Here is a 26,452-nt window from a genome sequence, read left to right as displayed (position 1 = left end):
GGAAAAATTGCTTTTTCCAGTATTTCTTCAGTTTGTACTGTGAAATTATTTTGGAGAGATACTTATATATATATATATATATGAAATCAGGAAAAATTATTGTCTACAGGCTATCTTCCAGATATTATAGTTATTATATTTAAATTACCAAAATGGGACAGTATATTTGGTAAATACTACCTGTTATGCAAATTATTTGCACTGATCCAGTCCAGAAAAGGAAGCTATTCTGAGGCCATAATACTTTGTAGCAGGGATAATACCATATTTCTGACCACTAGCTCCCTGGTAATTCAGAAATAATGAATAAGATTTGGGCTCTACATACAAATATTTTAGAACTTTTTGAGGGCTTTCCACAGTTCTCAGGAAGTTAGGAACCCAGGCTATTGTGTGTCAGACTGTGGAAAGACATGAAGATACATGAATCCAGGTGTTGCACAATTTTTTAGGTTTTTTAATATCCTAATTATATTTAAATTTTATTTTCAAAGCAGAAATTTCTATTTCCAAGAAAACATAAGAAGTATGAAGGACAATTCTGATTTTTCTAGCAATTATTTCTATTTGTTTCAAGGATTGGAAAGTAGTTTTAGTTTTAACCAGTTCCCAGTTAGGTATAGTAGACATGAATTTGTCAGTTACATGATTTTACCAAATATGGGTTGTATTACTGCTTGATTGATTACTTTACTTGCTTCTTTCTATCACAGGGATATCATGAGGATTCATTAGCTAAGTCTTTGTATAAATAATTAGAGGTGGGAAGTGTGGGATTCTGTTATTACTTTTATTGTTATTATTGCTGAATGAAGAATATGAAAAGTCAAACAAAACATTGTGTGGCTCAGAGACAAAGAAAGAAAATAGCACTGGAAAAAAAAGGAGAAGGTCATCACATTGTTCAGAGAAAGACTGAAGGGCAATGATCACGCTATTTCAGAAAGAGCTCATCAGAAATGATCCTCCTTTCTCCTCTTCCCCTTCTTCAGTTTTACACACATTTCGTTTGGGGGATGGGGAAGGCAGGCTGTGCATGCTTTTCCTATTTCTAGTAGGATTTTTTTGCTCTGAGAAAGTTCCTTCATCTCTCCATGCAATTGTTCCTCCTGCAAGAAAAGGACAGTATTTCCTGCCCTTGAACACTATTGCAACTTGAAGTAGGACAAAGATGTGTAAGGCAAACCCTTACATGTGTCTCTATTGATCAATCAACACTGTCAGCCCTTCCCATGCTTTGGATGGCTTTTCCAGTGCCTCTCCACCTGTTTCAAGCATGGGGATGGTGACTGCAGGCTCTTGATCTCTTGGGGTGCTGTCCAAGGGCAGGAACCAGTCTGGTAGCATCTTCTGGTCTCCTCAGAAGATAAATATTTGAGCAATAGAAAAGAAAGCAGGAAAGAAGGCAAGAGTCTTTAAAATGGATAGGGAAAAGCTCTAAATACTGAAGCAAAGGTCATGTGAAGGAAGTAGGAGAAGCAAAAGGAAGTACGTCCTTTCAGCTAAGGGAGGGAAAAGCTCCTCTCTGTCCCCTTGGATCAGTCTGAGATAATAAGGCTGCTGCCTTCCTGATTAGTGCTCTGTAGCCCCAGCCCTGGCAGGGAAAATCTGCATTTCAAATGGCATATTTTAAAGTACACAATACCCAAGGGCCCTGCTGCTATTGATTTGCCTCTGGTGGGGTCACTGCCTCACTTTCTACAGCTTTATTAACTGGGACCATACACTGGGTCTCTTTTAAAGTGAAAGGAGAGTGGATGGGACATTTGTCTTCAGGGGGAGCTGGGGAAGAAGTGGGATGACTTTCACTGAGGATGCCTTGGAGGTTTTAGAAGGAAGACTGGTGACCCTTACAGGACTTGTTCTCCTTCTGTAAATTTCCCTAGAGCCACCCTGGGGGGGAAGGAGGTAAATCTTATGCCGTCAGCTTCTTTCAAGGTGACTGAGTTCCTGTCCTCTCACCCTCGTGGTGCCATTGCACTCAGCCAAGCTCTGACCATCAGCCTCTGGGCTGGGTAGGTGCCCCCTCTTCTTCCTCCTTAGCCTTTGCCCCTGAACACCTCCAATTAGAGTGGAATGGGCATGAATGGGATCTGTGACCTCAGAAGTATGGCAGAAAGTTTGTCAAGGGTTGGAACATCCAGACATTCCTCGAGCCTTGGTTGAGGCCACCTCTCCAGCCAAGGAAGCAAAGCCATCAGCTGGGGTACACAGCTGTGTTCAGCTGTGGCATGCTCCACTCCTTCCAGCTGCAGGCAGTCCCACTTTTACCCTATGGACTAGGTCTGAAGGCTGCAGAGAGGTCTGTGTCATCCAGGTCATGATGGGAAGGGCTCATTTCAACTTGCCAGAGGGGTTATCTGCTCTCTAGGACATCTTGGAGAGTACATTCACAGAACACTGAGTATAATAGATATTGGTGACTGTTCTCTGCAGAAGCACCTCTGTTTTGTAGCAGAAGCACCTGATCTAGTTTCCCATATGACAGGTTAGGACCTTATTTTTACAGCATCAAAGTGTGAGAAGGGGTAAGAAGGTGCTAGAGGCTATAAAACTATGTATTAAAAATCTACAAATACATGAAAAATATATTTTAGAAACAAACAAACAAAAAAAATCTTTAGGCATCACCCAGGTAAAAACACCCAGAACAGAAAATGAGATGTGAGTCAGCACACCTAGTGTTGGAGTCAATCCAGTGTTAAAGATGGATGGATTCCCCTTCCTACTTTCTGATATTGCCTGCTCAGTACCTCCTCTGGAAAATAAACTCAAATGATGCCCAGGAATAAACATACTCCTTAAAGGAGAGCCCACATAGTGTATAACACAAAAGGTTGTCTAATCATTCCATCAGTAATTTCAATGAGCAAAATATCACTAATTAAAATGTAAAAGTGCCTTATGCAGGGTAAAATAAAAAAGGGTAATTAACCATCAAAGAGAAAGCCACCACTTTGCCACCAATCTGATTTGGCTTCAAAAAATAATAATACTCCAATCCAGTACAACACATTTCACCTGTAGATCTGACAATATGTGGAGTCAGCTATCCTGTGTTGTATTTTTTTGCTGGAGAAATCAAGGCAAATTTACATAACTTGTACAAAGTTATTCAGCAGGTTGTTGTCAACTTACTTTGGACTGTTTATGGATAGTGACAGAGAAAGTTTCAGCATTTGAATGAGTGCAGTGATTTCAAGTTTGTTTTAGTATATATGTGTAAGAACAGCTAATTTAGCTGATACTTCAATATTAAAGCGAACAGAAGGGAACAGTCTGTTCCTTGCCCTGACTTCTGAGGTCTTTTAATTCTGAGAAGCATGTCTCATGTGCTTAAAGAACATCATCAGAGGTGATTTCCTGATGGGAGACAGAGTGAAATCAGAGAGAGCAGTAAAACAGTTACTCCATTTTTGGAGACAGCAAAGACATGACTCACTTCTAAAATCACCACAGAAAAACACTTTTCCACTATTATCATCAAGTCACAGATTACCAGAGACTGAGGAATGTACAGAGTGAGGTTTCCCAAAGTTTCTGCACATTTTCTCTCCCCCACACCTTCTCTAAGCACCCAGCGCTTGTCACTACAGAGGGTTGGATACCCAGATATAACCACCCTGTCTGGCTCTTTGTACAGCACCAGGGAGGGAGACAAGAAGCAGCTTCAACCAAACTGTCTTATCCTTCACACCAGGACAATTTTAAAATCTCTCTGCAGCCGTAATGCATGAACTGCACCAGCTATATGCTAGGTTCAGGGTGTAATGGAATGATAACAATGTCATGTTTTGATCAAAGAAGCATTTCCAGGATTCATAAACATTCACCAGCCTTCTGCTCCAAAATTTTTAGCCCCGAATGCCAGAAAATGCAGCCTGCACTCTTTATTTCTGACTTTTGCATGTGCCCTGAGAGAAGCTGCATTTTGACCACTTTCTAGAAAAAAATTAATTGAGAAAGTCAACTCAGATCAAAAACAGAGGGAAAAACATTATTGACATTCAATAATGTCAATTTTGCTAAAACAGGGGAGCTCCCTTCTTTTGTACAGCACTTCTGAGGGTCTCTGATGGATGGAAATAGGTGCTATGATCAGATTAGAAATTTTAGTTGCGGTTTTGCTCAGTACCCAGCTGAAGCCTCCTAGCAGCACAAAAAAAAGTGATTTTTGTCCCTGACAAATGTCAATAAATCAGGTTATCTCTAGAGAAGTAGTCAAAATTTCTGCTTTATAGAAAGACTCCCCTTTTCCTACATATGGAGGTCTCCCATCAGTAACCTCCAGGCTTTCCCAGAGTTTTGATATAAGCAATGTAAGCCATGAAACTGCTCTGCTCAAATAAATTGTTTTGTCTGAATAAAGATTTTTCTCTGCCTTTCTGACCAGAGAAATACCAAGGAGCTGGTGGGCTGAGTTCAGGCCACAGGACACCTCCACACTAGGGAACACATGGTGGGGTGGGGACCATAAAGACTCCAAGCTGCAAAGATGCCCTTTGCTCCCAGCCCCTGTAAAGCAAAGAATGACCAAGCCTGGGGCATGGGGGTACCACAGGGGTGGTGTGCTGACACCCCAGAACTTGCTATGCATACCCCCCTCACTGGGTGCCCTCCTGGTGCCAGTGCCACAGGCTGCTCCGCCAGTGGCCGCGTGATATTTTTTCTCTGCTCTCTTTGTTCCAGCTGATGCAGCAGCAAGCGGCGATCATGGCATCGGTGGCGCAGGGTGGATACCTGAACCCCATGGCAGCCTTTGCCGCAGCCCAGATGCAGCAGATGGCGGCTCTGAACATGAACGGCCTGGCAGCCGCTCCCATGACTCCAACCTCAGGTAAGGGGGAAAAGGGCTGGAGAGGGCAAAGGGCAGGGAGATCAGAACATGTCCCACAGAACACCTGGCAGGACTTGGCACTCTTTAGCCAGGTGCGAATCAGTCTCTCCTACCAGGTAATAAGGGAAAGGACCAGAGGAAAGAGTCTCAGGTGGGAGGTTTGGATTGGATATTAGCAAAAGTTGCTTTCCCAAAAGCTTTGTCATACACTGTAACAGACTCCCAGGGCAGTGAACTAATGTCCATCCCTGGAATTACTTAAAAGGTGTGTAGACGTAGAATTTGGAGACATGGCTTTGTGGCAGGCTTGGCACTGCTGGATTAATGGTTGGACTCAATCATCTTAGAGGTCTTTTAGAACCTTAACTATTCTGTGCTTCTATGACATTTCTCAGTCTAATCCCATACACAACTTCTCTTTAGCTCTGGGAACCCTTCAAACATCACAAAACATTCCATAGTGGCCTATGTGGTTTATTGGTGCACATATGTGTCCAAGGGATCAGTTCCGGTGCTATCACATCCAGGCCATCACAAAGACTAACAAAAGAGGATTCTGGTGAGATGCAATATCATTAGCAATATGAATTTTGCCTTTGGACACATAAGGCAAAACATTTCATAACAGCTTTCCCACTGTTGTGAAATAGGAGAGAAGGTAGTCAAAGAGGACAACTGATGCTACCTGGAATGTTTAGTGAGGGGGCTTCTGGCTGCAAGAACACAGGCAGGTAGCCAGTGAAGGGCTCCCAGGATCTGGGCAGGCTGTAAAAAGCCCATTCTAGGAACTGCAGTATATGGCTCAGCAGGCAGAGAAATAAGCTGAGGCAGGAACAGGACTGTCTTTCTTGGGGCTTGAAGACCAAGATTACCATTTGGTCAGGAACAGATCAAAGAATCATCAGCCCTGGTAGTCCTGGACTGACATGTGGCCTAACAGCAGGGAAATAGGGAAGGAGGAAAAGTAGGGCCAAACCTGGACAGAAGTGAGGATTTGGGAAGTTTTGCAATATACTAGAGTCTGGTAGGGAGGCAGAGGACTCAAAGATACATGTCGAAAGGAGCATTTGTAACAAAATATCACGAGGGACTGGGAAGAGAAGGGAGAGTAAGAAAGAGAGGTCTAATTCCACAAGACTTTATGGACACCCAATGAGAAGCACTTGACTCAAAAACCTTATACTGCACATTTCAAAATACATGTTTACACAATGATAAATGTATAAACAAAAAGTTGATGAAGCTACTGCAAATCCAAATAAAAAAGTGGCTTAATTATATGTGCACCCTTTAAACCCATGGCTGGCAAGATTATCATATTTGCATTAGCTAGATTTGTTTTGTGTTGGTGGGAGCACAGAGAACATCAAACAAAGACTCCCTGGAATTCAAATATTGTCACGGCCTGGAAAGCTGAATACAGGCAGTGGTTTGCAATGGGCCCACCACAAAAGAGCACAAGCTCTTTTGAATATACAAAAGTATATTCTTGAAAATGAGTGCATTCTGTGACATGGGTGTGAAAATACCTGTACGACAGCCAAATTCTGCGCCTAACAGGATCTCCAGCACATAAAAAATATCCCAGCTCTTTTTTAGTGTAATCGTTTCCACTTCTGCTATGACCAGTGCCTTTCAGAGTCATAGAATCATGCAATTTAGGTTATAAAGGACCTTTAAGATCATCAAAGTTTACCATTAACTCAGCACTGCCAAGCCCACCATTAAACCATATCCTCCAACACCACATCAATGTGTCTTTAAAATACATCCAGGGATGGCAATTCCACCATTTCCCTTGGCAGCCTATTCCAGTGTTTGACAGGATGAGGGGACTGTTGAACTCTCACTGTCAGAATACAGGAAAGGAAACTCATGTTTTTTACATGCTTCCTGGATCACCCATGACTGGTCATTATTGAAAATAAGATGCTGGTTTAGATGATCGCTTGATGTCTTTCACGGCAGCCAATTTTGCACTCTCCTAATGGCATTTTTTCAATCACAGAGCCTATTCACTTCAGCATTATTGTAGATTTACCTTGAATGAGTAGCTTCCTTCATGAAAAATCTCTGTGGTGTCTTGTGGAAATGTCCATTGACAATTATTCCTTAGGAGAAATGTTTAGACTTTGAAATTACTCCTTGTATTACTACAACACTCACAAAGCATGTGATAAGATGCATAGAAAATGTTTCACATAATGTCTGAGCAAGCAAGCCTACAACAGTAGCAGTGATTTTTGAGTAGCCAGGAGATATCTGAAGCCTAACATTAATTCTCCTGCTGGCTTTGTTAGCATTCAGAAAGCCAAATGGAAACTGATCATTCTGCTTCATAGCAGTATTTTTAGTCATTGAAGTATATCTTTGTTCTGCCTTGGAAGGAAAACGAAATATTTCAAAGTTCCCAGGGGAAAAAAAAAAAAAAAAAAAAAAAAAAAAAAAAAAGTTTTGATCTTCCTGAAGCAAAAGAAAAATTGTGCTAGAAAAAAATATTGTGGTAACCGAGAAGTCCTAGAGGCTTTGGAGGTATTGGCTCAGCGCAGTGCCTCTGTGTTGGTATCTTCAGGCTTCCTAATAGAGCTGGTTTTCTCTGAGTCCCTCCTCTAGGAGAGTGGATTCCTGGGAATATGACCACAAGGTTATTTAATCCTATGGGACCTCGGGGCTCAGAGTTTTGGATCCAGGCAAATCTAACAGATGAGAGACAATATCCATCTCACCTGGCTTTAACCATACAAAACTTAGACATCTCATTTGAACTGCAGTCAATGGAGTGCAATCAGCATGCCCTGTGGGTAATTCAGATATTCAGATTAAGAAAATTTTAATACTGTTTGCTGTCCTTTTAACAGTCTTCCATCAAGTCAGGTTTATCTCACACAACAGCCCATAACCGTGAGGGAATTAATTTGACATTTCTGAGAGTTTGGTACAGGTTTTACATTTCTCCCATCACTGCTAAAATTCAGGTGAAAAGTGGGTCTGGCAGTGGGTCTGCTACTCTGTTACCTGCAGCCAGGAGCTAGAAATGAAATTTTATTTAGTCTTCCTTCCTTCTTGCTCCTCTCTCTCTCCCTCCCTCCCTCCTTCCTTCTCTCTCTTCATGTTGTAAATCTGCACCTGGTGTAGCTACAGCAAGAGACTTCAAACAAGGGATGAAATCCACAACTGGCATGCACCATCACCATTTGTTTTCCACAGTGGCATTATGCCAGTTTTACTCCAGCTACAGATCTGACCTCTCCAGGGTGGTTCTTTATAAGAAGAAAATTAAAGAATTCCAATAAATATGCCTAAACTTCCTTAGACATGCACAAAATAGCAAGCATAAATCCCTTGCTGCAATTTTAGAAAAAAAAATTATTTACATTTTCTATGCAAATAAAGGAGAGATCTAGAAAAGCAACTGAAATTTTAAGTAGCCTTTGTGATTTGGAAGCTGATGGCATATGCTGAGAGCATTGCCTTTGGACTTCAGTTACCACTGCTGGCTCCTTGTACCTCCACAGAGGACATTTTTAAAGGCCAACTCCATTTAAATAAGAAAAGGGGAAGCAGCAGCTTGTCTTCTCAGGGTATAAGAAATAAGCTGAAGTACTGCCTTTTTTTTTTTTTTTTTTTTTTTTTGTGGTGAGGGGGGTTGCTACTCAAATCTGAACATATTAAAACGTCTCATGCACCCATAGTGGCATTCTTAAAGCACCAACATGAATTTAAGCAGTTGTTGAGGTGTGTAATTGGACTAACCCATCATGGAATGCTGCAATGGAGAAAAAAATACCTGCAATTGGTTTAAAAGAGAGGTTACTGCAAAAATGGTGCTTTCAATCAGTAGTATACCCTGACACAGATGTTGAAGATAAGATAGTTTACCTCCCCACACACACCTAGCAAGAGAAAAATATGATTTGAGGCTCACAGAAAACACATTTTTGATCCCTGAAATCATCTTGAACACGTTGCATGTAGAACAGGCTGTCCAGTCATTTTACACATACACAGGAGGAAGACAGTGAGGTAGCAGACAGTTTTAATTCTCTCCCCAGATATTTAAGAATTCTCTACTAGTGGGTGACAAGATCCCACTCAGAACATAAAGACAAATTTGTTCTTCTGAAATAGCAGCTTTACAGTCTCCCACAGGATGCATCTGGGAAAAAGGAAAGAATAAGATTCCATGAAAGGAACAAATTTAGTCCAAATTTTGCCCCCATTCACTGGGAGATATCTGTTAAAACAGTATGAAGTCAAGTTTGGGCCAAACAGTGACATTAAAAAATGTATCACTGGCTACCTTTAGGCTACAAATAAACTTGACAAGTCTTTTAAGGATCCCTAGTGCTGAGAAAGTTCAGAATTAGTTTGCACATGAAAGGTGTATTCATGAGAGAGTGCAGACAGAGTAGTCCTGGAAATCAGTACACCCACTGAGATCCAAAGGGAATCTGATAGGAACTGCTGTAGAAACCTCGGGCTGAGAGTTTTTGGAGGTTTTTCAAGCTTTTCTTGAGTGTTTTCTGAACAGGGGGGTAATTGCAAGCAGTCCATTCATTTGCTCAACAGCTTGGGAGTTTTTTCATTTCTCATTTTTTTCTTTGCGGGTGGTGGTCACAGCTGTTGCATCAGCAGTTTTCTCCACAAAATTGTTGTTTCCGGTACTCATCAGCCCTGCCCTTGTGTCCTCCCCATTTGCAGGTGGAAGCACGCCTCCTGGCATAACTGCACCAGCTGTGCCTAGCATCCCATCTCCAATTGGGGTGAATGGTTTCACCGGCCTCCCACCGCAGGCTAACGGACAGCCAGCCGCTGAAGCCGTGTTTGCTAATGGCATTCACCCTTATCCAGGTAAGCCAGACCAACCCTGTGCCCATAGCCTGTTGCCTCGGTCCTAGGGATACTGTCCACACTCACAGGCTTTGCTCAACATAAGCCTGTGGCATAAGCTCAGAAGGGTTATACCCCACACCACCAGGGCTCATTACAACATTGGTATTGTGTCTTGGTTACGCAGCTACAGTGTTAAACGGTTCAATCTGGATGATAAACATCAAGGGCATGTTGGAGGTGGAAAAACTGTGTACTGAATATTTGAGTGCTCATCTGCTGGTGAATACAGTCAGGACAACCAGAATGTTTTGCTTCAGCTGAAAATTGACCTGACTCCTGAGCAATTCATGCTGACAGATCCCCTCACAGTACTGCCAAGGGTCTTGCTTCTAGTTAGCCTTGAAGGAGCTGTGCTAAGCCTGTTTGCACCCAGCACTGGTATCTCCCTCTGGAATTCCCTTGCAGCCAGAGGGCTCTGAGAGAATGATCCAAACAGTCCATGTGTTTGCTGACCTAAGTGGTTTCCTGTGTGCAGAGAGCAGCTGTCGATCTCCAAAATGCTCGCTGCACTCAAATCCTGCTGCCTTACCAGGCCTGGAGAGTGGATCTGCATTAATATAGTCTCTGAGTGGGCTCAGGGTCATCCTTTGGTGGCACACTGCAGGACAACTGCTGCTGGGATTCACACTGTGTCTAGCTTGAAGATGCCAGCACTAAAGAAATGATTTTGCAAGCACTGGAAATCAGAGATGAATGAAGGAGGTTAAAGGATACATACCTGTCCCTATACCTGTATTTACAAATATACATGAAATCTAAATCTGTAATTAACAAGAACTCAGGAGTTTACCATTCCTTAATGTGCACCTACATTTTTTCAGATCCTTGAGATTTGAGATAACTCTCTCCTCCAACACACTTCCTCTAGGAAGACATTTTTACTTTACCATTCCTGTACACATACTAATGGTAACAATCATAGCAATAAAAATCTAAGTAAATGTTACTAATTGATCCTAATCACCAGCTGGCAAAGGAGTATTTTACCCTGGGGAACTGATAGATTGATCTAGTTAGTCTGTTAGGAAATCAAGTACGGAGTCCAATGTTCCAGCCAAAAAGCCCCAAAAAACTCTAAGAAAAAATAATTCTTACAATCTTAGCCAGTCCTGAAAACAGAAGATTTATCATCATAGGGGACTTTACGAGCTACAAGGAAAAACACCACATAATACAGAAATACCAAAATCTTACCTAGGTATTGACAAATAATTATCTTCCTCCCAACAAACACTTTGCAACCATGAAGTTTGAGTTCAGTTCTAAGCAGAATTAAAATCAAGGGACTTACTGTACTCAAAATTAGACATGTATATATGTGTTGTAGCAGCTTAAGGACTGAGGAGATTTTGGAGTCATCAGAAGACTGCAGAGAGCCCTTAGTATGCTCAGTGAGTTCAAACACAACACTGAGAAAGCATTGTCTTTAAGGTTATATAAACATGGCCATCTGTTCTTATGTCCATTTATTCCAGTTTGCCTGCTTGCCAGTCAATCATTTCTCTGTTTATTCATCCATTTCTGTGTATATCTGTCCTCTTTTTCTGGTTTATTTAGATCCTTTTAGCCAATTTCAATGATCCATTACTGTGGGTATCAGAGAAAATATGTTCTTTCTAGGTGAATCTTAATGGCTTGAGCTTTTGTTACTATTCCCATAATTAGAGAATACCTCAGTTAGGTGTTCATATAGATGGTTATATAAAAATCAATGGTCTTAATCCGATTCTTAATCTTAATCTCTCTGAATTTTGGAGAGAGTTGCTCAGGCAGCAATTTGCAGTAAGTCCCTGCACAAACACCAACAGGCTGACACACTGAAAGGTGACAGCCATCCTGCCCCTCCTCACTGCAGGCAGAGACACCCTTCTGCCAGTAAAGCTGACATCCAAACAGTCTGAGCTGTGTAAAGTTTGGATTTATCTCAGGGTAACTTCAGCAATATATTTGCCTTTCTCATTGCTCAGCTTCCCCATAATGTGGTGACACCTTAAGTTATACCAAAGGTGTAAAGGGAGCAGTCGCAGGTCAAACACTTGCCTCTCATTATGCTTTTGTCTGTCCCTGAAATGCTGAAAGCAAGTCCACATAGCTTACATCATGCATTTGCTCCATCTAATTGTGTTCCTTCTCATGAGCATTTATACACTCTCCGAACCTCTCCTCCTTGCCACAGGCTTTATGCAGTCCTGGAGCTTAGCAGCATAAAAAATAAAAGGATTAGACATTTATATGGGTAATGAGAACATCCGCAACCATATTAGACTGGATAAAAATGTAGATAGGACACAAAACTTCATGTTTTATTATATAAGCCAGCCACTAATTGCTTGGGGTTAGAAAGAAATTTTCATCACTGGGCAGCTTGTTCCATTATTATGGGACTTTTCTCACTCTCTCCTATTGCATCTCTTACTGCCCTGTGGTTCTGGATGGCTCTGTCTCTAAATGCAAGGGTAGAAATAAAATACTACAGCTGAGCAGGCAATTGCAGTAACACTATAGAGAAGGCAAGATCATGACAGAACCCATCCAAATTCAGCATCTTCCAAACAACTTTCTCTTATGGTGTACCTCTCATTCTGAAAGTGGTTAAGACTGCTGCTGTATTATGTATATAATCACAGTCTTGCTATGATTATGACTTGCCATATATTGTTTAAATTCTGAATACTGCTTTCAGATACTCTTTCATACTCCACAAAAAAACCCTCAAATTTGGGTTCACACCATTACAGCCTGTAGCAGAATGTTCTTTGTTGCCTGAAAATAGCAAAACAGGACAATGAACATCTCTAGAGGCATGACATCCATATCATTCAGACCCTAATAAATTCCTTTTATTGTGCAGTTTGTCTACATGTTCACCTTTCTGACCAGCCATATTATTTTTGATGCTGCATAAAAAAGACTCCAGAATACCACAGCCTCTATAAAAATAAGTCCATATTACATAATTGTATTTAGTCTGTGACTTCACTCTTTTTTCTTCTGTCTTCCCTGTCCTCTTTTTTCAAGGTTCCCTTTGACTGGAGAAGGAACGTACATGGTATCATTTCAGTCCGATTACCAAACTATCCATGGCTTTGTGGCAAAGATCAGAATAATGTGAACATTCCTTCTTGCCAGGGCTTTGATCACAGCACCTGTCCCTGCAGGAATTAGCATTCTCTGTTAATCTGGTCAGGTTATGGATCCATGCAGTGGTACTAGAAAACCATTCCTTGCAGTCATAACCTTTGCAAGCCAGGGTCTCAGCTTCTCCAAGATCAGACAGTACAGAATGCCTCAGTGCACTTTTTGCCACAGAGTGAATAACAAGGCAATAAGTATTTCCCCTTCCACTAGTCTGAGCCCCTTTGGAGATTTGACCTTTTTGTGTATTAATTCCTGCCCTTTAATCTTTCAGTTTGCAGAGCTATTGAATGTGGCAATGTGTCACAACATATAGTGGGGACAAAGAGCATAATCTGTTGTGCCATGATCTTGTGAGTCACTTTGCAGCAGCACAAGAGCATTTGCCATTTCCACATTAGTCACACTAGCAGGGATTGCACTCTTCTGCCAAAGCTTCTTAGCCACACAGAACCCAGAGCCTATCCTGTAACCATATGTGATGTACAGTAACAGTAGACACCATCTGCATTGTCTTCTGGTCTGTCTCACATCATCAGAATTCTGCTCTCTGGTAACAGGTCCTGCCCTGCTGAATTGCATTGTGAGGGCCTAGACAAAATTCTTATTCCAAAGGTAGAGCCTTTTTGGTAAGAGAATGGGAGGGAGAGTTGAGAAAATCGTGAGACTGAAGGGTAGCAAACACAGAGTGGATTGGCTATCAAAGAATGGATTAAATGAGAGAACTGAAAGCACAGCTCCTAGAAAAGTGAAGAATACTCAGTAATCTTATGTTCAGTGATGTGCCCAAAAAGAAGTGGAAATACACCACATAGCATCTTACATCCCCCTCACTCCTCCTGAGTCAAAGGATGCCCAGCTTGACCAGAGCCAGGGATGGCCCAGCAGTTTGGAAGCTTTGTGGAGCCTTAGATGGGGGAAATGCTTTCATGAATGCTGAGTTCTTCAGTAACTTCTTCACAAGAGGAAGCAGAGGGGCAGACACTGGTCTCTTCTTTCATGACTAGTAACAGAACCTGAAGGAATAGCCTGAAGTAGTGTCAGAGGAGATTTAATTTGGATATCAGCAAAAGGTTCTTCGCCCAAAGGGTGGCTGGGCACTAGAACAGACTCCCTAGGAAAACAGTCATAGCACCAAGCCTGACAAGGCAAGAAGCATTTGGAAAATGCTCTCAGGAACATGGTATGACTCTTAGGGTTCCCCTGTGCAGGTCTTTGATGATCCTTATGGAACCCTTCCTAAACTGGATATTCTATGATTCTGATATTAAGTGCATTTGGTCCAGATATAGGTTGCTGAGAAAAAAAAGCTAAGTCCCTTCAGTTCATTTTAATCCATTAAAAGTGTGTCACCTCATTTACTATTTTCAGGCACACACTGGTTCTGATTCTGACTGGTCACCACTTGCAGGACTGGCTCTATCATTCCTCTCTGCAGACCCAGCACTAGTTTCTCCACCACCACTCTCCTTTGGCACACAGTGGGTACATCTGGGCTAGCAAGACATCAATCTCCACTTCATGCCCTGTTCAGGGTCTAGCCCTCTCTCGTGAGGACTAGCTGTCAGTACAAATGGGCAGCCAAGCTTTTATGCCCACATTTTTCCAAGTCACCACTGGGACAGGGAGTAAAGGTGTGCCTCACAGGCGAATTCCTGTTCTGTAGCAATTCATGTCTTTGTAACTGAACATAGATCATCAATTAATTTTCCTTGGCCCAACAAAGAGGTATCAGGCAATCGCCAGTTTCATCCACTGCCAGCAGAGACAACACTCAGATTCCATCTGTAATTATTATCATTACCCAAGTAAATTTTGCAGGGGAGGAGTTGCTAGCATGCTACTATGACTGCCTTATTCATCAGTTTGCCAATTAGCAGTGCTGCTGATGGACAGGCTGCTGCTCCAGACCAGTGAGTACAGTGCCGGTCCTGACCACAGCAGGCACCATCCAGTGGCACTGGACAAGAGCAAGGCTTCACTGGTGCAGGGAGAAGAGGTGATAGGACTGGCTTCCCACACCCCAATGTCTACCCTGATATTTCAGGCCTGAAAGATGTCAGACAAAAAGAGTTTGTCTGACAAAGAGAAGGTGAATTGGGATACAGAAAAGGAGTGACCTGCCTGCACCTCTAGGAGGTCCAGGATGAAAACGAAACCCCACAGCATTTGGTCCAGACATACACTATGGCCTAGAAACATGCCTGGCTCAGCTACCCAGAGGCTAAGTTCCTCATTATAGGAAATCTCCAGCTCTGTGTTGTTTGTCCACTCTAAATTTCCAGATGAGAGCTTTCCTGTTCATAATTTTTATCAGCAGTTCCAGAACTGCAACAGTGACCACCTGAGACATCATTATGACTAGGAAGCATTTATTTGACCCATTTGTAACAATCTGCCATGTGCCATAAACCATGCTTTACAGGTAAAATAAACAAGGAGGAAGGAATGCACTCAATGAAAATATAAAAACAAGTTGCCATCTTCAATTGCAGTCTAGCCACATTAATGATGCCATGTACTTCCTATGACCATGCTGCAGCTGTAATGAATGAGGTTGTTTAAGGCAGTCATGTGAGCCTTTCCAGAGCAAAAGTGTTTTCTCTTCTGATCTGGAAGAAGGTGTAAACACAAATCAGACTCTGTGCTAATGTCTTCAGTAGCATCTATGTGAGTTAAGACCTTGAGCTTTATTTTTAAAGATGACTTAAAGTATGCTCCCCCAAAATATGGACTTAGAGTGCCTTAAGAGCTTTAAAAACCTGATCCTGTCTTATGTGATTATGGGCTTTGGCAAAGAGAGGGAAGTCTGGTCCTAACTTTGCTGTTGAATGTTTGTCACTTTGACTGGCTATGTCCACTTGTCTGACTTTCTGAGTCATCTGTGTCTTTTTTGCTTTGTTACCTGGAAGTTCTTCATTGCCAGACATGTCTCCTATCATGTTTTCACTCAGCATCCATCTCAGAAGGAACCTGATAAGGGATGGGGTTTGGAGGTGGGACTATTAAGAAAACAATAAAGATAATCCTGGTTTCCATGACCAAACTATATGAATTTTATAGTAGGTCCATATGTTGTCCCAAACAAGCACAAACAATAGCTGGGGATGCTACCAAAAGGGCTATTTCCTACTAACAGGATGAAGCACAGGGTACAAAACCCCTGGATTTCTTTGCTCTTTTGATGTATAGGGGAAGAGACAGAGGGACAGCATGTCTTTAGCTGAGTGGTGTCCACCCCTAAAAGGCAAAACGAGACTATAAAACACAGGATCAGCCTCTGTTTTCTGCCAGATCAGCACATTCTTTCTGTTATTGCAGTTATTGTTGTGTCTGAATATCTAATTAATTACAACAGTAAGCGCTGGCTTCTTTAATCACAGCATCAGCTGTCCTAATCAATCTTAATAATATGGAATCTGTACTATGGCACCCATGAATTTTAATCTACATAAATTTCTTAAGACCTCTTGCAAGCTTGTTGTACGAAATGATATAATTATGGATATAGATTAGGGCTGTAGAGAGTGATTTAAATTGGATTTAAGGAGAAGGTGAATAGAGCCCTCCCACTCAGTTATTTATTTATTTTAATCCTGGCCTTCACATAGATTTTTTTTCCCTATCATTATGTTATTACCCCCCCAGCACAGCCTCACTTTGATTGCCCTCCTCCCCCATCCACCTTCCCAAAGGGAATAGTAGCCAAGCTGCAGCTCCTAGGTGAGATGTAGAATACCTCCAAGACTAAGAGGAATGAATAGGTGGGGCAGAGCACAAAGCTGAGGATCCAGCTCATAACATGCTGTTTCAGACCTATATAGGAAGCATCTGTTCAAAATAGAGTGAAATAAATGGAATTGAGCATGTCAGTCACAAAATGCACAGATAATCAGAAGCAAGGAGTGGAGAGAATATCACACAGGAGTAAGATCACTCATTCCACCAAAGTGAAATTACAAGACATCTTAGGGACCAAAAATGTGCCAGGTTCTGCTTTTGTCTTTCAGAAGCACTGGACTCTTCTGGTTTCAGAGAGCAGACCACATTGGCTTTCTGTTACCTGAGCTGGGACAAGGAGGCTGTCCCATAGTTTACTGAAGGCATTTGAAGGCCTATTTTGCTGGCTCAGGCTGTAACTATCATCCCTTTTCCTCACCAGCCCACTCACTTCTATGCAGATCCTCCTGATTTACATCCCTGAATACCACAGCACACTCCAGCCTTCTGTCCCCAACAACCATTTTTATTTGGGGCACACACATAACAGCTTGTCTTGGACAGACACTGGAGTCAGGCTACTGACACTTCAGGAAGGATTCTTTATAGAATATCATTTAAACCAATTTTATTTATTTTTAACAACGTGCTTCATTCTGCCACCTCCATCCATTTATTCTCTGACAAAAGCTAAATGTCAGGCCCAACACTAACTGAAAGCCCCTTTAAAATGTTGGATTTCAATCTAGGGATATATCAGGAGTAAGAAAGTTTCCTGGTGTTAATTTTAAAGCACTTGTATTTCATGCTGACTTGGGAAATCATCCTCAGTTTTTGGCATCAGGCAGAGGATTTGGAAAGTGACATTAACAGATCTACTTTCTTTGAAGGACTTGGGAGTTATTTCTTGACTTCTGCCTAATGAATAAGTGCTGCCTTCATTAAATTTATATTTATGGCCATATAGTAGGTCATTGGATTGTTTTATGTCTCCAGGTTTATGGAAGGTTATCTGCCATGGTCACCTTGTGGCATCTTGGCCAGGATTGTCTTGCAAAGAGACAGTTGTATCTGAGCAGGATTTTTCCCATGGAGATATGGAAATTATCAAATTAATACAGAAGAGATGTCCAAGGATAAGACTCTTGCCCTGAGCTGCCAAATGAAGTTACTATTAGCATCTGTTTTCACAGTACACCTTTAGTTTGCCCTGGCAAGACCAGATCTTCAGCTCCTGGAAAGCAGCAAGGCCACAGGGACTTCAGTGGGGCTAATGTGATTGATAGTTATCCGCTGGCTTCTCAGGAGCCTCTCTGATTTTTTCTCCCTTCACCAACTTATCCTCAGCATTTACAGTACAACACCTTTACAACACCTTGGAAATGTCTGTATGTTGGACATGACACCTCCATGGGTCTGGCCACAAGGAAAACTGTTTCAGATGTTCTCTCTAGGCACATTTGCACAGAGTCGACACATCCAAGGTCCTTGGATGATGATACAACTTAGAGATATACTGGTGGTGGTCCAAAAGCTGCTGTAAGGTGCTCTATGATATCCATGTCTCTCATCTATAGCCCCTACCAGCCCTCATACACCGACTTACCTTGTGTGCCACTGTGGGCTTGCACCCTGGCACAGAGCACACAGAGGAGCTGAGGTGTTTTCCCAGCCCTGTACATTTGTGTTCCACTAATAGGTTCAGTATCAAAGACTGGTAAGCTGGATGGGGAGAAAGGGTGACTGAGGAAGGTTAACACTCCCACTAATGATCTATGTGAAGGCCACCCCGTGAAGTTAAGTGTATCTTTTGGAGGAATAAAGCAACCCTACTTGAGCTGAGATACAGGAAATACTCATAACTCTGAATCCCTTTGAATTTTAGCAAGAGGTCAGCTACAGCTACACCTAACCCCTGTAGTAGGTTCACTCTGAATTGTGAGCTTCTCATATATCTGAGCCCTTGATGAACTCATAGGTCATTAATATGTCACAGAGCTGTCACTTTACAGAACACAGCATGGCCACAACTTCCTCAAATGTCTAATCCGTGTCTTGAGACTTTTGGATCAATAATAGCTGTTGGTTTCATCCATGTCACATCTGAGAGCACAGGCACTTATGCCCTTCTCTAGGCCTGATTCATCTGGCAGAGGGAGCAGCAGCATGAAGATGTGCTCATGGCTGCCCAAGATGCCTTGGCTTCCTGCCAGGGTGATCAGCCAGCCCTGGAGTCTGTGTCCCTGCATCTTCATAGGCCGTGTTGGCTAGCATGGACACGTCCACTGTGCTGAAGTCACATCCTCATTTGCTCTGTAAACACAGTCTTCAAGTTAAAGAAAGGCAAGTTCTTCAGTGAGCAGAGGTCATCACTTTTAAGAGGTGCCAAGCTAAATTCCTGCTGGTTGTGACTCACCACGACTTTGGCTTTTCCCAAATGGCCAAGGCAGGGTATGAGACTACAAGTAAAACAAAGCCCCAAGCCAGGAGTTACTGCCTCCCCAGGGGTGCTTTCAACTCTCCTTTCACAAGCATCCAGGGATGGTCAGGTCAGTTAGGGTCCTGTGTGTTAGAACAGATACTTAGTATATTCTTTTCCCATGAGGAAATGATTTCCAGATTGGAGCAAAGTTAACTGAAACCAAGGCAGAGCTTTCCCACTGGCTTGCATGTGCTGTGAGCCAAGAGGAAAAGCCATGTGTGACCTGGGTTACAAGGCAGCTTCATGAGAAACACTCATGAAGGTATTACCCTTGGTGGCAAGTCATTAATACTTAGGAAAAAAAGTGAACTCTCAAAGCTTTAGTTTGAAAGGCAGAAAGGCTGCATTTCATGGCCCGTTATCCCAAACACTTTAAATAAAGTATTTACCCAGTTCTAATATTTAATCTTAAAGGTGGGGGATTTTCAGCATACATTTCCTAAGCAGAATATCTTTGGTCAAAGTATGGTTCCAAAGGCAGGTGAGACTTCCACAGGTGGGATAAGCAGAGCAAATCTGCAGTGAGCCAGACTGTCCTGTCCAGGAGATAGAGTCAGCTACACTGAGGAGGCTGGGCAGTTCCCACATGTGCCCAGATAAGGCATAAAGGAAAGGACCAGAGTCAAACAGGTCCTGCTTTAGTGAGTTCTCCTGTGTCGGTGAAGTGCCAGCCGTTGCTAATCATCAGCAGGTCAGGGGGAGAACAATCGTGTCCAAATCAGCTTCATCTGGGGAAGAATGAAATACTGTAACTGCATTTCCTGAGCATCAGAGACAATTTCTTCTTCTGTGCAACGAAAAAAGGACAGTTGTCTTTGGGGCAGAGATGGCAGATCCTTTCCTTCACTGCACTCTGCAAAACCACAGTTGTAAAGATTTGCTTCTCTTACCAAAGGTTCCCTCATCTTTCTCAGGAGGTATCTTCTACACAACAGGACTTGAAGGGTCTAAGTTATTATGATCCATTCTCCTAAAGGGGTGAGGGAACTGATGTATTACTCAACTTTTCATAGCTCTTTAGTTTTCTTGTGGAGCAATATGATCAATATTCAGTTTTTTGAGGAAAACAGTTTTAAGCAGAGGTTAAAAAGAATAGACTTTAGTTGGTTTATTCTTCAAGAAGAAAGTAGAAAGGAAAAAAAAATTGTATTTTCCAAACATTACCTCCATTATTTTCCTGAAACAACTACTCTTCAAAAATGTAGTGTATAATCTCTACTCTGCCTCTCACAGACCTCCCACAGGTTTTAATGTATTGTCCTTGCCCCATTTTGTAAGAAATGGAAATCCTTACTGTTAGATAGTGCTTTCCCATTTCGCATACATATAGAGGGACTTGCCAAAAGTCAGCCAAGAAACCCTTCCAAGCTAAGATTGGAATCCCACTTATTAGTTCCCATGACTACCCCAACCTCAAAGTCCACATGATCCAGTAATATTCAAAATGAACAGGAGCTTCCAAGCCTCAGCCAGCTAATTGGGTTTGCCACCTCAGATTTGGTCGTTTCACCATTCCTCCTTGTATTTTGGGAGAAAAGTGCAAAACCTTGCAAGTTTCCATCATGACCAATGGTGATCTTTAAAGTTAAGTTTCAAGCTGGTATTTCTATTTGTAAGAAAACACTTTATCCATGTTCCTTGGGTATGTAATACTCACGTATGACAACCTCCCCCACACTTTGCCATACAGTCAGTGTCTTTCCTTGGATAGGTGTATGGCACCAGATTTCCTTCCAAGAGGCCCCCACCTTTGCATCCTCCAAGCCTTGCCTCCAGCCACACCTCTGTGCGGGTAAGAAGGAAAAAAGGTGGGATGGATGTGGGAAAGTGGCAGTTCCCTAAGGGATCATCCTACAAGGAATAGGTTGGAGGGACTGCATAAATGTAGAACTGTGCAGTCCCAATAAATACAAATTAAACTTATAACGAGAAGTGAAATATTAGGGCCAAGGTGACATTTGGACTGGAGGTTTAGCCAAGTTTTGCTTTAAATTTTTTATTGATGCAGATATAGAAAGAGCTTATCCAACACGTTTCTCTCTCTTTTTCCTCCCTATCAACCAAAGGAGAAAAAGAAAAAAAAATCTTAACTAGCTTTGGTTGTATTTGAGCAAGACTTCAAAGTTTCACAAAAAAAAAACAGTTTTAGTGGGGAGGAATGCACACTTGTAAAGAGAGAAAATACACTTTGAAACCAGCAAGAGACTGCATGCCTTATGCAGAGATTCACAGCATCCTCCCTGGAGCAGACAAGTGGTGTCCCCCTCCCCTCCATGCAGCTTCTTCTCTCTCACTGGGGGCTGCCTGGCAGCAACACAGTCCTTCGAAGGGATGTGGGGATGACAGGAGCCATTGCTTTGTTCTCTTCTCCTTCCTCCTGCTATGCCCCTGTTGTTTTCTGCTCTGATTGAAAGTTTCATGTGACTGTAGCTGTCACTGAGATCTGAGTTTGCACAGCACCTAGCACAGTGTTAGTCCTGGCTTAAGATGAGGGTTCTTTGGGGTTGATTAGTACCAAAAATCTGTATGATCAGTGCAGATCCATAATTTAAGCTTGGGAAATGAGGAGGGAGGTTTATTTGTCCTCTGCTCCAAGGTCTCACAGGGTGATGGCTGGGGGACAGAACCTTCTTAGCTGGGGGGTTCTCTGCATTCCTGTCCATAGGGCAAGTGAGCTCCTCCTCTTCAACCCTCAGCCCCTGGGTCTGTCTGTTTCATAACACATACTGATGATAAAAGATAAGGGGAGAGTGTCCATCATGTTTTAACCCCTTAATTCCTTGTCTCTCTTGTGTCTCCACAGCACAGAGCCCCACCACAGCAGACCCCTTGCAGCAAGCCTACGCTGGAGTGCAGCAGTACGCAGGTCGTTAGTATTAACACTTTCTCCCAATAAACCTTTCTCTTCTCTAAAGTCATTATCCTCTGAACACCCCTCAGGGGGCTGAGGAAAGGGAGGTTTTTAATGATAAAGGGGCAAACTGGGGACCACAGACTCCTTGATTCAATTTACAAAAACATCAAGACATCCAGGGTCTTCTCTCATAAAAGAGGCAACCTCATCTCTTTCCCATGGAAAGGTTCCCATTGGCCTGCACCTCAGTGAAGCTTCATCGACAGAACCATGTCTGGTCTTCCCTAGCACAGTGCACAAGTGCAAAATCAGGCCACTGCTTTGGAGGCCACTTTCTAAAACAGGTCCCCTGAGTGCTGCAGCAAAGAGGGAAGATGGGCAGCCAGACTCTGTAGAGCCGCTGCTGGTGGTGCCTGGCATGGAATGCTTCCACACACCTATTTTTTTAGGCTGTGTCTAGTGGCCATGCCCCACTTAGTCATTCTGAGTCTTGCTTAAGAGCTACTCAGACATTCCCCTGCTCCCCAGCAGATTTCACCACAGCGCTCTGTGGGTCAGCCTCCACTCATGCTTCCCTGTGTGCAGAGCAGCTCCTTTGCAGTTGACGGACTGACACCAGCCAAAGTGACCTGGTGCAGACCACGACCCTGCCGTGTTCAGCCTCCCCTCACGAGGTGTCCATGGCCAACATTGTGAGGAAGTTGCCACCCCAAAGTCATTATTTCCTGTGGTAACTGGAGCAATCATAGGTTCCCGCTGAGGAATAGCTATTATCTTGTGTCAGCGCTGTATCTGGAAACTTAATTTAATTCTCCATGTAGGGCTTCATTTGCCGGTGTTTTAGTTATTGTCATTTATTGCTTGTGAGGTTTGATAGATGGGAAGCAACTCAACCCTTTGAGCTGTTAATTAACCCCTCTGCACACACGTGCCCCTATCCTCTTCTCTCTGGTTTTGCAGGCAACCCATACTCTTTATTTTTAGCAGCAAGGCACATGATCTACCATCTGTGGTAGTGAGTGGCTCCCCTTGTTTGCTTGGTGGGGGAGCTGAGACGGGGAAAATTGTTTAATTGCTGCTCACTGTTTCCACTGTGTTTGTGTGTGAGTGAGGCATGAAAGGCATGAAAGAAAATGTATATCTGAGAGTGTACATGCAACTGTGTCTATACAGCCTGTGGGCACATGAAGGAGGAAACATACGTGTGAACTGTTTTTATGAACATGGGAGTTAATTAGGGTGCCAGAGATGAGGTGGGGGAAAGGAGTGCACATGCTATATGCATGACTGTCAGTGTGGGCATCTCTGTGCTGAGCTCATCAGTGAATGTGTTTCTGCCACAACTTGGAAGGGTTGCACATCTCTGTTGGGAGTGATCTCAGCAGAGCCCCCTGTTTACACTGCATGGCTGCCCTGGGTCACTGCTGATAAGGCTGAAGGGAGGGAGGGAGAGAAGGAAGATGCTTCAAGTCCTGTGGCACCTCCTGGTACGTGGTCATTGCTCTTACACCACAACTCAGGTTGCACAAAGTGGCCCTTCACAGAGCCAAAATGCAGGGGCAAAGCCCACTTCTAGCTTGGTGTGGTGGTTTGGAGTGAAAGCTCCTTGCTTCCCAGCACTGAAATCTGTCCTTCTTTCTTTTTTCCCTTTCTCTCCCCTTTAGCTGCTTATCCTGCTGCTTATGGCCAGATTAGCCAAGCGTTCCCACAGCCACCTCCCATGATCCCACAGCAACAGAGAGAAGGTGAGTAAAAGTGATGCCCTCCTTTGTGACCCCAGCGAGCCATCTCCACCTCATTGATTCCCCTCCTCATGCACCTAGAGTCTCCATTAAATATCCAATGGCTTTGAATGCCGGGTCCACTGAGTTTTTTCTCCATTTCCATATGTGGCATGGTGTCACTGTCACCAGCAGTACTGTGGTGGACCATCCATGTAGGGAACAGCTGATGAGATCTCTTCAGTCCACAGGGAGGAACGCATGCTGGTGTGCATGAGAGATGGAAAGACCAGGTACTGACATAGTCATTAACATCTAATGGGGGCCTCTATTTGAGACAAGCAACAAGAATGCAGATAAAAATGCAATTGTATTGGAATAAAGAACTTAACGGGAAACAAAGCACTAGTGGCCCTTTTAAAAGCCAGTAACATCATTTCAGACACCTGCTGCTTGGAGAACAAGGACTTGCTATTTAGAATAGCTGATCTAGTCCTTTCAGCCTCCACTGATAATCAGGAAACATCAATCAAACCTTGTAGAGCACAATTCCTATATCAGGATGAGAAAAAATATGTAGTAAAAGTTCCTATGTCTTTGCAATGACTATGAGAGTTGCCTGGGTAATCTAATTCACAGGACTGGATGACTTCACAGAAGACATGAAGATTAAGGAGAGGTGAATCTACCATTTTTGCATGTAAATGCCTTGGGAGAAAACTGCACCATTTAATATTTCCTTTGCAGTCAGTGGGGAGCAGTGGAATCCTTAGAGGCACCCACTTGGGTGGATCCATTCCAGTTGTCCTCTAAGGAGTCCACTGCTCCCTTTTGACAAGAAGGAGGGGACTGCTTGCTTGAGTGATACATTAAAGTCAGGTGCTCCAGCTTAGCAACTCTCATTTTAAATAGTTACATTTTAAAATTTATCCTTTATTAGATCACTAATTCAGACATATTCTCTATTATATGTGTTATTATATGTATGTAATTACATTTAATATTTTAATACAGTGTAAGAGTCAGAATGAAATGAATCTAGATTACACCATCAAACTAAAACATTCTGATGATCCAAATCTACTTTGGAGGAAAAATCTCATTTTGTAAGAAAATTAGAAATGTCGTCATTTCTATCTAATTTGGAATTAATTTTTTCCTATGTCAGAATTTCCTGGGGAACACAACTTCCAGCTCCTGATTAGCTCTAGTACATGTCCCTGCTGTGAGAACAGATGCACAGACCTATCGTACCATTACAGAGATGTTTCCCCCATGCTGAAGGACTTTGCTTTTTATTACTTACTGGGGCTAGATTAAGCACAGGACAAAATGGCGAGCAGATCATTGCTCAGCAAAGACTGTGCCAGGAACCACCAGAAGCAGAGGGAAGCTGTGGTGCACACTTTGAAGACCCTTTGCCTGTAGACCTCTGTGTTCACAAGGCATGGTGTGTCTCTGTGGGTTAAGAGTGAGTGTCACCCAGTGAACAAGTTATCTCATAACTCTATTCCTTCCTATAAGCAGCTGGCATTGAGAATGAGAATGGTTGGGAGACAGCAATATGAGATGAACCACCACTCCAATGCAGTTTGCCATTCCTAGTGTTCCTCATTTTCCTGCAGTGATGAGAGGCTGTGTCTTTCTCTGCTTCTTGCTAGAGGAATATTCTCTAAAGTACAATGCTCCCCTATAGCAGAGGGTCACAACCTTTAAGCATCTCTAACCTTTAACAGGAAAATAGAGCAAGAGTGAACTCGATAATTACAATAATGCTCTGCGCTGAGAAGAGCATTTTAAGTTTGCAAGGATGGGCACAAACATTGATTCATTAGTGAACCAGCCCTACCACCACAGTAACACCGGTGATCACATTGTTAATGACACTCTTAGCTCTCCACTCCTGGATCCCAATTGGATAACAACCCCAGAGACATTTTGCTGCTGCAACATTCCTGTAGAGATGAGTCATTACTTCCACATGAGTACTGAGGCTGCCAGCAGCCGACAGGGTGCAAAGGGTAGAACTGATCCAAAACTATCAAAGCTTAAGATAAAATCTTGATTCAGGCCATGTCAACCACACAAAACCTGGAGATAATTTTTAGTTTGTATGGTGCTACTCATATTGATGTAGTTTCTGAAACTAGGAACTTCTTGATACAAGTTGGCGACTCTTATCTGTGCTGTTCTCAAACATTCTGGGCAAGCAGAAGAAGCAATGAAATTCCATCTTCTGAGTGCTTGCTGAAGAGGTGAGGTGTGCTGCTAACCAAAGTGTGCAGCCTGACTTCATGGGTTAGCCCAGTTTTAATTACTGTTGGAAAACAAGCCTCATCATAGCCTTTCCTCATTACATTGCCGCCCAGTGCTGGGATGCAATGATGGATAGCTGATGTCAGAACAGGTATATGGAGTTCACTTATGTTGAAAGTGGGCACAGAGGGAAAGGCTGGGTCTGCAGCTGTCCCTGTGCTAAGAAACTGACAATGACCTCAAGTGTGAGGAGCATGGGCAGAGCAATGGGTTATCAATGGCTCAGCTCAGATCCAGCCAAGCCAAACCACCCATGTGCTTCTGTGCCCTCAGTCACTGGTTTCTCCATTATCCAGCATAGTTTGACTGTAATCTACAGAACATCCATAAACTTTGCAGTCCTTAAAGCTTCTCTTAAGGCTTTGTCTGAATCAAGGCTAACTGTTCTTCTTGTGTATAAATGAAGAGAAATGTATATATGTCATAAAACGTACACATGTCATAAAACCAAGAACCATGGCAGACATCTGCATTGAAATGAAACTTCATTTTTT

General features: G+C 42.8%; 1 protein-coding gene across 1 annotated transcript in view; it reads left to right on the top strand.

Annotated features, from left to right (window-relative positions):
• CELF4 (CUGBP Elav-like family member 4) overlaps positions 1-26,452 on the top strand; it is a 693,954-nt gene that overhangs the window by 619,678 nt on the left and 47,824 nt on the right. The window contains exons 7-11 of the mRNA XM_083883995.1: positions 4,690-4,837; positions 9,539-9,688; positions 20,779-20,859; positions 21,871-21,936; positions 23,586-23,666. Of these exons, the coding sequence (XP_083740121.1) occupies positions 4,690-4,837; positions 9,539-9,688; positions 20,779-20,859; positions 21,871-21,936; positions 23,586-23,666 (526 nt within the window). The remainder of the gene's footprint in view (positions 1-4,689; positions 4,838-9,538; positions 9,689-20,778; positions 20,860-21,870; positions 21,937-23,585; positions 23,667-26,452) is intronic.

The sequence above is a fragment of the Zosterops lateralis genome, assembly GCF_965231275.1.
Source record: "Zosterops lateralis genome assembly, chromosome: Z".
Classification (NCBI taxonomy): Eukaryota; Metazoa; Chordata; class Aves; order Passeriformes; family Zosteropidae; genus Zosterops; species Zosterops lateralis.
This window is presented reverse-complemented; position numbering and strand designations above follow the sequence as displayed.